The 14,856-nt window shown below is 38.1% G+C and overlaps 1 protein-coding gene across 1 annotated transcript in view; it reads right to left on the reverse strand.

Annotated features, from left to right (window-relative positions):
- Window positions 1-1,133: 1,133 nt before the first annotated feature.
- The window catches only part of MTHFD2L (methylenetetrahydrofolate dehydrogenase (NADP+ dependent) 2 like), a gene marked incomplete at both ends in the record, with an annotated part of 37,092 nt that continues 23,369 nt past the window's right edge, over window positions 1,134-14,856 (reverse strand). Inside the window, 2 exons of the mRNA XM_080344001.1 lie at window positions 1,134-1,246; window positions 9,447-9,572. Of these exons, the coding sequence (XP_080200127.1) occupies window positions 1,134-1,246; window positions 9,447-9,572 (239 nt within the window). The remainder of the gene's footprint in view (window positions 1,247-9,446; window positions 9,573-14,856) is intronic.

Raw genomic sequence — 14,856 nt, forward strand, 5'->3', positions numbered from 1 at the left:
GGTTCAATTGGTATCTTAGTTATTCTACTCCAACTTTTGCATTCCACAAGACTATTCCAGATCCATCTTTAGAACTAAAGCCCTCCAAGCAGCAAAACATTGTAGCCAAGAATTCATATGGCTCAACCTTACAAGACAGAAAAACAAACAAACACACACAAAAAACACAACAAAAAACCCCACAACACAACACAACAAAACAAATTCATGCAGTTTCGAAAAATAAGGGAGTAATTAAATTACTTAGAATTCAGACAATAAATAGTTCATCAGGGACAAACTTTTGCATATATATATATATATATATATATATACACACACTGGATGTGCATAATGATTTTAACTACAGTCTACCCAATTATAGTCTGATCCAGGCCAGTAAATCTTCACAGGTTTCTTTTGTGGGATGAAGGCATTATGCACCAAAACATTTCCATCTAAACATGGAAAGAAAATAATTCTACCCTCGATTCTAGCTATTTATTCATGCATACCTCTTACCTACATTTAACATCAGAATTTTACTCACATTCAAGTGTACGTGAATATTTTAAAACATGCACTGATCATCTGCATTCATGTCAACATCAATGCCTGGCAGTTGAAATAAAAAATTCCAGTCTTTCACTCCTTTCAGATTCAAGATCCCTATGGCTAGCTTTTAAGTATTTATAAAAACATACAAATTCAAGACTTCAAACTACATCCAGAGCTCTTCACGACCTCAGAAGGCAAACTATATTTTTAAAAGATATCTATCATGTTGAAACTTAGTTTTTACACTCTGATCAAAACTGATGGTCCTGAATGCTTTGAAGATTTTCGTAACTGCACCCCATCCTCAGATACACAGGTATATTTGTGATTCCTGCTTGATTCTTCATTTTCACACACATAATTGACCACCAAGAATGTATCTGCATAGGCTGCATTCTTCAACTTTTTTTTCTTATAATAGTCAGTAGGAGTTAACACACAGTATTTTAACAGTTTGTAAACCATCGCGCTCAGCATACTTTACATTAAAAAATAAATACAATGTAGAAATAAATATATTTGTAGTAAAAAATAAACATTTTGTGTTTCAATAAATAGAATAACTTGGATTCTTCTTCCAAGGTAGCCCGCTTGCTCTAGTAAATGAGCTTTTTAGCAACTATGAGTGTGTTCTTCAGAAGCATTGCAACAGTCATAGGTCCCACCCCTCCTGGCACTGGAGTGATAAAGCCAGCCTTCTTCTTCACTTCTAAGAGAAAAGAGAAAAAGGTATTGACTAAGAATGTTTCTAGAAACTTTTTTATTTTTCAGTTGTCCACAGATACCTAACTGGCAGTGAGCATAAAAGACTGTGACTTGGTGAGTACTGAAGAATATGGGAAAAACTAAGGCAGAAGTCTTATTTCAGCAATGGTAATAGCATCAGGATACAGTCAGGACCAGGCTGTAGTTTTCTTCATCTGAATATCATTACCTAAGGGCTAATTCCGGGGCATGGTGTCACAAACTGTGCAAGCTGATCTACTGCAGAAGGCTGCACTTCCCTTATGGGAGCAACACATACTCATGCAGCCTGTGGTCAGCCATGTGAAAAGTTATTCCTGACAAATTTTTTTGGCAAGGAGAAGTTTTCAGCTGTTTGACCTGCATCACCAGCAATTAGGTCACCTATTCAGCCACTTTCCCCCACTCTGGTTTGCAGCTTCTAACAAGGATTTTTTATGATCAGAAAAGGCAACATAAAACCACAGATGGATTTAGAACTCTTTCCTGGACAATTTTTTTTTTTTTTTAAATGCTTCACAAGATGGACAAAGAACAAAAATGAGAATTTTCTTAAAGGAAAAACAGATTCCACTGGCAAAACTCCCATTGCAACCCTCAGCCATAGTCACCTCCTTCAGAGAAGAGACCTGGAGGCACAGATCTTACCAAAATCTCAACAGAAAGGAAACTCTTATAGCTGAAGTACCTCCAACCATGAACCACAGACTATCCAAAGCATATATACTTGAATCAAAGCATAGAACTTGAATCCTTGTGCTACAAGGTAAATCTGTACATTTTTTTAAAGCATTTAAGTTAACATCTGTCAAGTTAACCTCTTTGTACAATGAAGGAGCACAACGTACCAATAAATCTGGACTTGATATTCTTATCTACTGTGCAAAAAACAATCAAGTGGAATTGCAGGTTACTTGCAAAGAAATCATATGCAACTGGCTAGAAATTCATTCCATGACAAACTAACGAGCAGTTATTGGCCAATAATGATTAGTCCAAACAGCATATTAATAATCTGATTACTATGGAATGTTTTTTTCCTTTAAGTGTCACTGTGAGAGGTTTGTTGTTTGTTAGTTTGAGTTTTCTTTGCTTGCTTAGAAATTGTTTATTGGAAACTCACACTCTAATTTTAAAGGCATTGTTTTTAAAACAGCACACACACACAGAGGAGAAAATGGAGCAAACATGACTCTGATACAAGCACACACATTTCCACTGAAGTTACCACAGAGAAGAATCTATACTTGGCCATTAGAAGAGATCAATTGGATGGAAAATTAGACACCTTGATTTTGGAACAAACAAGATAACTTGCCTCTGCTTACAGTATATTAATCTTGAATTTATTTTCTGCTTTACTGTTGAGAATAACAAGGTCTTAAAAAAAAAATATTAAAAATAATTTGAAAAGCTGAATATTGTTTTGACAGAACACTTATTAAGTTCTAGATGGGGGTAAATAGAATAAACAAAAACCCATTGTCTGAACTCACCAAGCCAGTGATCCAACAATAACATGCAAAGAAGTTCACAGTGAATAACCCACTGAACTGAAGAACAGAAGATTAAGCCTCATTGAAGAGGGATAGTAATTACAACTGGTAGGGTTTCTATTGCTCAGTTGACTGATACCACCAGATATACTGTTAAAATACTTAGAAAGGTAAACAAACTGCAATGTAGGGGTTTTTTAACATGCTAATTTTAACCAATTAATTAAGATAACACGTGACAGTTATTCTTAATATCAAACACAAATAATTTGTCTTTTTATGAGTTATATTATTTTCAACTAACTACCATTTGAGATTGGTGTTTAAAGTCAATACAGTTACTGCAAATTCCCAGGTGAATGCCAATTACTGGAACATAGCCAGATCTGAAGTTAATACAATAATTAATTTTACACATTTTTAATTGAAATAAGTAAGTTTCCATGATAATGTTAGATGCCTCTTTCTGTGGTATTATTCACACTATTCCTATGTTACTTATGAAGACCTACAATCCACAACTACACCATGCCTTAAATAAAGAAAGCCTTCTAATGAGTATCATGCACACCATTCATTGCCTCTAGTATTAGAAACTGTACACAGCAGTAAACACACAGTACACTGTTTTCACAAGTTTATGGGTAGAGAAATTCCCAAGCCTCTATCATTATGAAAATCTGTGTGGGTCAGTGGGGTAAGAGGACATATTAAGTTAAGCAGAGAACCAACTGGATAGCTTATTCACAAAAGCTGATCCAGATTTTAAAACATACAACAGGTGTCTAAGTTGGGGAAGCTACTATCTGATAAGTTTCCACCTATCAGAGTAAATATAGATATGGTGAATGCAACTTTTGAAGATGAATGCCAGTAACCAAAGGGAGAAAAATAACCTGGCTCTCAAAAATATAAACAGATTTTCCTTTCCTTGTGAAATGTAGTAGGCAAAAGCACAATTCCAAGATGGCACTTCAGTGTGACTGATCTCTTATTGGCAAATTAGGTGCCACACTGTTGGTTCCTTCAGGAGATCTGCTTCTCAGCAACATTAAAACTTTGCCCCTAGCTTTAACTCTGCTTTCTCAAGATGTGTGCCCTTCTCCCAGGAATTCCTCCGCCAATCTGAATAATGTTGCTATACAAATTAGGTGCCTATGGGGGAGGAGATGCTATTTTGCAGCATATGTAGAACCTTAAAAATCTTCCTTTGATTCTTCAAAAGAAATGAAATGTAGATTGTTTCCTTGAAAAACAGGATCCACTGCTTTGGATACAGCCCTTCATTCCTAGGTTCCTCCAAAGCGAAGGACATCATACACCTAATAGGGTTAATCACACAAACCAAGGGCAAGTCTCAACTTGAAGGCATTTCTGGGTCTTGTGCATCTGCATTAAGCGATGCAGAAAAATTCCTGCCTAAGCACTATTTCCACACAGCTTTATTAGGCCCTGCAAACCTGCTCTGGATCACTACATCCCCGCAGCACTGCGTAAGTGTGAATCACGTGCTCAGCAATCACAGTAAATATCACATGTCCTCCTCTACACATACTGGGTTTTTTCCTCACTATGAACTGTGGGATACTGATGAGCAAACATCTACCCCATTTCTCACAGTTCCTTCTCTTTGATGTTGTCTCTGTTTCTCTTACTGCAACTATTTTTACAGCAGTATAAAGGAAAACCAAGGAATTACTGCCCAGTACTGTAATTCTCACAATGTACACATCTTTCCCTTCCAGTACCTATGAAAGCCAAGCAACAGGGGCATCCCAGGCAGAGAATTCCATCATAAAACTACACACAACAGTTTCTTTGCATTCAGTTACTTAGTACAGACAGGTGGATAGGGTATCACTGTAGCTGTGTGATAATAAGCAGAAGCAGCAGAAATTCAAGATACCAAAGATAACTTACTTAGAGCCCTCCACAACATACTCTTCTACATAGAAGTACTAGACTTGGCAATCCAGCAGCTTTCTGCCACAAGTTAGCACCAGTCAGACTGGCCTTCTGACAGTCCCAGACTAATGCCAACATTCTGGTGTATTTCTTGCACTAATGGAGCATAACAACAGGCAATGCTCCCCCTGATTTTTGCAGGGTAGCAATATGGTGACAACATTACACAGACTTCTATAGATTGCAAAATGAATGCCAGGTCTTCAAAATCAACTTAGAAATTAACTAACAAAGCTATAGCAAAAGCAGCTGGAACATGCATGTTCTATTTTCATGACTGCTGTTTGGATAAGCTGTCCAGAGAGAGACTTCGGAAAGGATTCAATAATCTGAAAAGAAGCCTACACCCTGGGAAGGTAACACAATGAACACAAAGCAGCAGCAAACAACCACTGGAAGTGATGGCTTTCATGAAGCCTGGGTTAAACATTTCTGTATCCTGTAAAATGTTGCTAAGGTACTACTGTAGGACCACCTTTTCCATTAAGAGACTGAATTAAAAGATTACTGAGGTAAATCTTTCAAACTAAGTGAACAAATTTCAAGAAACTTGTCAACTTGTTTGATTACTTTGTAGTCATTAGTCCTGTATCTGATGTGGAAAGGATACATTTACCTGCTTTTCATTAAATCAATTATTTTGGGTACACTTGGTCTACCCAGAAGTGATATATGAATCTCCATTCTCCACCTCTATGGTATTCGACATACCATTTCCCTGATTTTCCTGCCTTCAACTCCATCCAACTGTCCCTCATTCAAAGGAAAATCATAATATACACCCATCATCCCTCCCTATATCAATCATTTGGTGAGGAACTCTCTTCTGCTCTTCAGTATTTGGAAACTCTCCCTGGCTCCTGGTGGCACCCATGTTCCAGAATCTCTTTTGCATTGTCTAGGCTGCACAGAACACAGATGAGTCATGAAAATTCCCATTTATAAACCCCTTCACTGATATTGAAACTGTATCACCTACAAATAATTTATTTTCTATATATGCACCCAATGAACACTCAAAAAACAGCATTACCACCTGCTTGTCAAAGATATGGGAGGATTCATATAAAAATACAGGGAGCATTTTAAGCAAATCCCACTCCAGTTCTATACACTTTGGTTTCATGGGCCCTTCCAGTTAATTTTCAGTTAGTACTAGTAACTTTCAGCATTTTTGTCCTACATGAGGAACATCTGCAAATCCCATAAACAGCATGACATAATTCTTCAGCACTAACATCCCCTTCTCATGAGCTACCAAAATTGCAGTAGCAATTCAAGTACAGAAGCTCCTTCCTCATTTTATTATTAAACTCCACGACAAATGGACCCAGGAGCCTTTGAAAAAGCCAACCCCAGTCAGCTACCAGAAGGAATACCCATGGGTGACATTAGCCCACTTTGCCAGCACACTGATGAAAATCTTTGAGTTGGATTTTGGTTTGCAGCTCAGGAAGGATCTCTGAATACTGTGCTCCTGGAAACTGCCACTGCTGCGTGTCAGGTAGCAGGGCAGGAGCAGTGTAGAGACAAGCAGCTTGTAACAAGGAGCTCTGTAACAAAGGTTAGCTCCTACATTGGCATGTTACTACCCTGCTCTACCAGTCACTCCTGGAAATGGTGCTCCACCCAAAAAAAGCCGTTCCAGTTAAATGCTCTATGTAAGTTATTGCTTTATTTCACGTTCCTGGTTCTTGTAGCCCTCCTCCCCCCTTAGCATTTTTGCTGTGGCAACAAAAGCCATATAAAACAGGGCCAAGTACACCCACACATGTATTACCCTCTTCGCAGAAACATGTCTCCCTTTCTGCGACTGAAATTGACTGCCCAAAAGTAACTAATAACACTGGCAATAACCTAAGGATGCCACTGTTTCTCCTCCTTCCTGCCACTTCACTCCCCCTCTTGTGGCTCCCAGAAGTTACAAAACACTTCCTCCCCAGACCACTTATTTTGGCAAATTCTTAACATAAATAGGGACACACTGAATGTATTGTGCTGGTTATATATGGAGAAATGCACAGGCAGTCTAAGATACCCTAGCAATATCAGGGCTAGGTACTGCAGTGCTTTTGCAGCTGACCTCCGCATGCACAGTGGTTTCCTATGTTGTTCTTTTAGCTACCTTGGAACTGCACACGAAACTATTCTGAACAACTTTTTTTTTTTTTTTTTTTTTTTTTTTTTTTAATGGAGTGTCAAAACAAAGAGAGCATATGGAGGTAGGGGAAGTCACAAATATTGTTTGAAGGTGTTCCACAACACAGCCTGGGATTTTTGGTCAAAATAAACAGTTAAGCCTAACAACCACAACAGTACCTCGATGCCATCACTACCAGGCCAACCATTATAGCAGCTGTAATACTGATACACATGGGTCTGATACTGTTGAATTTTTTCTAAGTAAACTAAAACAATCTTGTTGCTCCTCCTCATCTAGAGGAGTTTAAAGGGCAGCCAAAGTGTGTTCAGTGGCTTGAGAACATGTATCCATGTACACCACAATATAGCAATGGTCAGCAAGAAGCACAGTCATAGGCAAAGTCTGGCTGCAGGTGACTGCATACAACTCTGTTGCTCACAGCAGAAGTGGACATGACTCAAATGCACATTTTAAAACAGATTTCAAACCTTTAAAACTCATTTTGAGCAGCTATCAAATTCCTCTTGGCCTGTGATAGGATTTCTCATCTCCAGACATTTCTTACATGGAATTTAATAAAGAACAATATTAAAAAGTTGCAATTATATCCTTTTGCTGTTTAAGAGATAAAATTAAACTTCGGTGTCTAACATATCTCCTAGAGATTAGAGGATGGCATCCAAATATTGCTAGGATATGACAACTCAAAACAGTTTCAACTATCTATTAAACTTTATATCCACTATCCAAGTTGTTCAGTCAGATGACCTGGTCCAGGCAGCCATCTCCACCTATTTCAAGTAAAACAAATTTAACCTCCGATTGCCCAGTTAAATCTCTGCTCTCCCCACCACATTTCTCTACTTAAGGAAGGGGATGAAAAGACAAGAAGGTCAAGGAATCAGAGAAAAAGGATGAAATGATTTGCTACATGAATACACTAGCTTATTCCATTTCCTAACTGCCAAATCAAATACTTCGCAAGAGTGTTTTACTTTTTAGTATTCAGAATTGTATACACCAGGATGTTTTCTATTCTTGTTAGAGATTTAGCGAAACTTTCACCGATACCAATGTACCAACAACAATTTCCCTTTGGCAACGCACAATGAAATGCTACTTGCAACTGTAGTGGCATCATCCAAGTTGAAGTTCCTCCCTCTTTTTTGGATCTTCCCTCCCCCCAGGTAAAATCCCAAGCACAACCCACAGTAGACATGACAAGACACATACAATGCATTGCTGAAACTCTGAATCACAGCCTTCCCATTGAATCTGTACCTATATTACATTCAAAAGGTTGCACACTTAAAGAACAAAAACTATACAATTTAATGTTTCTGAAAGTTACAGCTTATTTCCCCAAACCTGCTAAAGCAAACAAAAAAATCCTGAAAATGTTATATACTTAAGTTCTGAAAACAGAAAATATAACCCTCTATTTGTGATAACATAAGCAGGATAACAGAACAAAAATGTTCAGGTTGTAACTCTAAGAGTATTTTTCTGCTGGAACTCCACTGTACACATACAGTTATATGTTTCCAAATGCATGCTGAGACAATCACTTAGCTGCACTCATGCAGGTAATTTCATTGACTTTAACAGACAGGTATCATGTATGATTAAAAGAAGCAGAAACTAAGGGACTGACAGAATTAAAAATAGATACAGACGGCTAGAAATATTCTGAATATAATTAAGCTTTGAGACACTATGCCAGCCAAGATGTTAATAACCGTGAAAAAAAAAAAAAAAAAAAAAAGAAATGTATGTGATTTTCATACGTATCAAAATAAGGAAATGTTGAGAACCATTAATAATGTGGGTAAATGCTGTCTAAGCTTCCCACAATCAACTCCACCAATAAGCTTTAATTTTTCACTGCAACAATCCTACTATTCCAGTCTGGAACTCCCCCAGAGCAGAGATATTTAATCAAGTTACATTGTGAACTGGCTCTGCAACACATTAAACATAAAAAGATCAATATGTAACATTAATTTTTATCTCAGGCTTGCCTGGACCAAGATTTTCAGGAGTTTAAGATGAACTCAGACTAAACCTTAGCATAAAGAATACTTCGGAAGCACAAGTTAATATTTGCACCTACAAATTTAGAGTGAGAGCATAAAAGAAGGCTTAGAAGCTGCAGTATAATATTGCTTATGAACAGTGGGAGACCCTATTCTTGTGAAAAAGCAGAAACTGTTTTTATTGCTTACTCCTGAAACACTACACGGACTCATAAAGATTAAAGAAACCTGGATACAAGCATCTTTTGACACGATGCTGCCATAATAGCTCATCTGCATCTCTTAAAGGTCACTGGTATGTGTAATTAGGAGTAACACCTCCTCTCTTGAATAACATACCATTTTTTTAAGAGCAGATATACAAACATATTGTTTGCTTTGTTATTTAAGGAAACAAATTTAAAATAATTCCTGCAAGTGTCATCTCATTTCAGATACTGACTATCCCATGTGTTTATCATAACTGAATCCCACAAACTTCAGGATAATTATCCAACAAGTTCATATAAAGAACATTTCACTAACCTTCAAAGTCCACATCCCCAACTAATTTGGTTTTTCCTGAAAGAGTATTATGGATATAGTTGATGCCTACATCAATAACAGCTGCACCTTCTTTAACCATATCACCTGTAATCAGCTTTGGAATACCTGAAATCATAAAGAGACACTTGATTAACACGGCCAGGTAATTTTGGGTCATCAGTTTCAAATTATGTGAAGGGGTACGCATGCATATGGGAAAGAAGATAATAATTCCACTTCAATTTTTCTTGATACATCACACAGAGAAAGTTATTTATCTGTTTCATACAATTCACAATTACAATAAGAAAAAAAAGCTGGTATTTGTTTATTTTGGCTAAATATTTTCAGCTAAACCTGCAGTCACAAACATAGTCAACATGATGCCAAGGAAGAAAGGACTTGCTGTTTTGTGGCAATAAGTCACTTTCATAGCATTTCCAAAGGAAATCTGGACTATAACGATGCTCTGCAACCCTCAAGAGGTGGTTAGCCTTATCAGAGATCTGCTGATCCAGAAGTTCTGTCAACTGTTGAAGCAAGCTGTGTATGTTATTTCTGCAGCATTTTCTTTAGTCTTTGCTTTTTTTTTTAATATCTGTATTGTATTTGTGCTACTCTTGGCTTATCTGATTTCTCATATACTTATTAGATGCATGACATTTTGAGCAGTTAAACAATGAACATGAACTACATGAAATACCACTGCTACAAAAAATAAAATGGCTAATTTGAGAGAATCTAATCTATCCCATAATCTTATTTTTGATTCCTGTGATTTATAAATAATGGATAGACAACAAGAAAAAAAAAAAGCCAGCTTAGATTTGCACACAATAAACAGCATCATCACAAACTGCAGGAGAGAAGTAACTACCTTTCAGGTAAACCTTTTTCTACTTGATCTCATAATCACGAAAAATGTACTGGTTGGAAAACCAGTTGGGTAGTTGTACCTGGGTAGGAGGGTCCAGTGGTATATTATGAAAATGAAAGCATGTATGGAAGGAATTCCAAAACAGCCAAGTGTTTGTTTATAACGCTACTAGCACAATAGTAGAGAGCACTTGTTATTCGGTAGTAGCACAAGGTGCAGATAACAAAGCTGAAAGAACTTTAAGCAGATTAGCTCAGATTTCAAATGTCATTTGCAAAAAGGAGCAAAACATCAAAAATCATTTGACATTCAACCGGGAGGAAGGCAAGACACCACATTTACATATGAATAATTACCCCTCACAAAGGCAAGATAGGAAACAAACAGGCAGTAATTCTTCAGAAAAATAATTTGAGATTAGATCAACTGAACACAAACAGCCACAGTCAGGCTACTGCTAGACACATGTAGAAGCCCTGATCTCTTCAACATGTGACATCAGCTGGGATACCCTACTCTTGCTGTGGGTGCCAGACCTAACACAAAATAAGAGACTCGCGTTTGTTTCCCTGCTGCACTGTCCAGAACTTTTTAACCACAAGAAAAGAAAAACATTGGAGCAAGTAGCCTAAGTAGTATAAACTGGTCTCCATTGCTAGAGATTTGAGAAAGCAGATTAAACTAGTACGTACTTGTGTGCACAATATATTACTTCTGGTGCACTGGTATGGACTAGATGGGCTTTCAAAAGATTATTCTTGCCCTGCTATTCTACTATTTCCATTTAGACACAGCAAAGGAGAACTGAGAAGATCTCCTAGATTCATATTTCAGTGATATACAGAAAACACTGCTGACTCTTGTACTCCTTAGATTATGAAGCCTTTGACACTTGACAAACACATTTATCAAAATTTAAGGGTGAAGGATGGCAGCCCGAGACTGAATGAGATACAGCTGAGGCTTTTTAATGTTAGTTTCTACTACTAGTACAGGAAGAAAAAGCAAACAAACAAAACACAAAGAGAAAACAAACCACCACAAGATGTACAACAGTATTGGTTTTGGTTGAATAAACACACTCTGCTAATAAGCAAGTGAAACTGTTTTACTGGTAACTCAAGTGTGTGACACCGACCTTTCACAGGGGAGCTGCTACAAAACTCCATGTCCTATTTATATCAAAAGAGGAGACCTCCCTGCTTAACAAAAGAGGGCCCAGCCTCAGCACTACACACATTCATCATCTCCCAGTGGGTTACATCTGTATAGCATTCTGGAGTACTATTTTTTGCTATTAGGAAACACCAGATAAAACAGAGCTGCAGCAAGCTGCCTTAGCTCTTTCATACACACCGTATTTCTTGATCACATTTAAATATAAGAATCCTGGTATTCATCACCAAGATGTTCAGTCAGGACCCAGAGAGCCTAAAAGGTCACTACAAGTGAGGTGAGTCAATGGCTGTACATTTCCAGTCAGCACAGTTGAGATATCTATATCCATAGCAAGAGACACTAAAACAGTTATTTAGGTATTAAAAGAACTTAAGTACAAAAATTGCAACTCCATTACAAATAAAATCTGACCTGAGACCTACTGAAGGGGATGGCAAAACACCATTTTCTAAGGCAGTAGTCCTGAACAGTAAATGTTTTCCAGTTTGTAAAGATCACTGCCACATGAGATTTCAAACTCCAGGTGGTACCACACATTTACTTTGAGGAGCTCAAGCTCACCTGACTCTCCCAACGTGCTGAAGTGAGAGGTAAGACTTCTATGGCATGCCAACAGCTCCACTTGATGCACAGAAAAGACCTCCCTTTCAAGAGCAGGAGTTCAGAAGGATGCCTCTTGGCAAAGAGCAATTTTAGTTACAGGAAAGGCTACCTTAGAACAAATGTACTAGCATTGCTTTAAAAACAGGAGCAACAACATGTGATGAGACAGCTGAAAATTCATTCCTGGACAGTCACAACAAATGAAGTATCTCCTGGAATGTGAAAGCAAAACAATATCTGCAATTTAAGTCCCTGCATGCTATTGGACAGCCAAGAATATCAAGTCCATACACATCATCTGCAATAGCCTATCAGGCCTTAATTACAGCAGCAATCTTTTCTTGTAGTCACTTTATACCATCTCCTACATTTCTTTCCTACTATGCAACCTCCAAATCTGAGTGACAGGAAATTCCAGCTTTAAAAAAATCACAATTCACTTTGCTTCTTGAGTGATTCCCTCAGGTCTATGTTCTGTGAGAAATGTTCATCCTAGTAACAGAGTATCTCCCAAGGAAGAGCCTAAGCTCCTCTCTCCCCACCAAAGCAGCTTTCTGTTGGGTGGAGAGAAGAAAAAAAAAGGAAAAGGAATAAAATCAATATGTTTTGAAACTATAGTTTCATTAGAGACAAGCGCTGCTATACGAGGGCTTTTGCTTCATTTGAAGTGCTGGATCACAGCCAGTCATTTAAATACAAGCAATACAAGAACCTTCTTTGCTCTCTGTTTTTCAGTCCCCTATAAGACAAACTTGAAACTCTGCTTCTAATGTTGAGCAACCCAGGACCTCAAATTCTTTCTTATGCCATTTGATAACATCTGGCTGCAACTACTACATCACACTCTTATGCAGTCAATTTCAAGCTGGCTGGTAATTGGATAATGCCTCAGTCTTATGGGAGTAAATGATCTGTGTGTGATAGGGATGGAACCATATTAATGGAAGCTGCACAGTTACACTCTTCGTAAAACGGTTTGATAGTAGGCCAAATAGCTAATAGCAACAAATAAACCAACCCTCAAACCAAGTAGGCAGACCTATTTACTTAAGTCTACTTTACATACCAAGTAGGAAGAGATAAGCATTAGAGCAGCTATTCCTAAAATGCACTGACTGAAGAATATGGGTGAGAATCTTTAATTGGTAATTTTTGTAGAAAACAGTGAATCACAATTTAAAGAAGAAACAAAGCCCTACCTAATTTCAGCTTAGCTACAAGGCCTGTAAAATAGCTAACTCTTGAGAAAGCTAACCAACCACTATCTGAATAGAAGTCTGACAAATCAGCAATTTCTATACAATGTGACCACAGATTGTGTGCCAAGGGACAGTCCAAGTAATCCCAGAACAATTTAATCTGGCATTTGCCCCCCACCCCCCCCATTCCTTCTCTTCAAGTCTAGCAGGACAATGAGCCTTCTCTCTCAAGGCAGACTGGAAAGACAAGACAGCAACAGCAGGCTGACTACTCAAAGACTGCCTACTGCCTCCATTACCACCCTGGAAGTATCCTAGTGGCTATGCAAGCACCACAGGCAAAGCTGCACTTAGTCTTCTACTACAGGTCTGGGCTGATGACAAAGAGAACAGACTCCGTGGGATGTCTGTATAGACATGGATAGCAGACAAGGATAGGAAAGGCTACAGTGATATGAGAAGTGCCAAATGTGCTTAGGAGGAAACATTATGCTTTGCCTAAAAATCCAAAAGCTGCATGGCATTGAAAGAATTTAGGAAACTCCACCTGGAAAGCAAAGAGACAAATTTTATGTAGGCTGGACAAGAGCAGCATTGTTAGAACTTATGATGCACGGAGTTGGGGGGGAACAAGAGGAAAGGAATAAACTACATGGATAGTTAAAATCACAGTAAGCAGGAAAACTAGGGTCCCAAGGCTGGGGGTGAAGGACAGACAACAAATTAAGATGAGTTTTCTCAAACTCAAGAGTAAAAACAGAAGCACCTGATTTGAAGGGTTATGAAAGCCATGAATGCAAGACTTCTAAGAGATGGAGTACTACATCAGAATGAATACTCATTGCAACAGGTCATGAAACCCAGAGGAAGAATGCAAATGGCTCTTCTAAAAGCATTATATGGGAAGAGGAAAACAAGAATAGAAATCTTGCTCTGATATGCAGACAAAAAGCCATCTTCCATTTGCACATCTCACACAGTGGCCTATAGCAGCAGCTGTTTCTACCAGGCAGGGTAGAAGTTACTTTGTTTGCAACACTGGCTGAACAGGTCAAGGGGAACTTGGAGGGATTCCACCGTTTTTTGAAGTGCAATCTTTCCCAGAGCATCCAGAGGCAGGACTGCATACTGTTTGCACAATCTAGCCCTAGGTTTTTTTCATCATTCCAAGTGTATCTTATGTTGTGTAATGAGTGTTGTATCATGCTCCTGTTACAAATGACATGAGGAAAATAATGTAAAGAACTTACACAGCTGGGATGCTACTAAACTGTTTAACTACAAGCATAAATGACGACAAGCTATGTTTAGCACAAAAATCAGAAGCTATGTTTAAATTTGAAGCAGTGAATTTGGATAAAAAGTTTCAAGTTTATTTCCAATGAACACACACATTTTTACTTTTCATTCTCAGTGTGTGAATTCTGGTCAGGCCCACAGTTTAGCAATCACATATGGAAGAACTAAGCTGTTTCTTGTTCCTGACCTGGCATGAGAAAGAGATAGTACAGTTAAGCCCTGAAGCCAAGGACATGCCACTTCAACAGAAAAT

The sequence above is a fragment of the Nesoenas mayeri genome (genome assembly GCF_963082525.1).
Source record: "Nesoenas mayeri genome assembly, chromosome: 4".
Lineage (NCBI taxonomy): Eukaryota > Metazoa > Chordata > Aves > Columbiformes > Columbidae > Nesoenas > Nesoenas mayeri.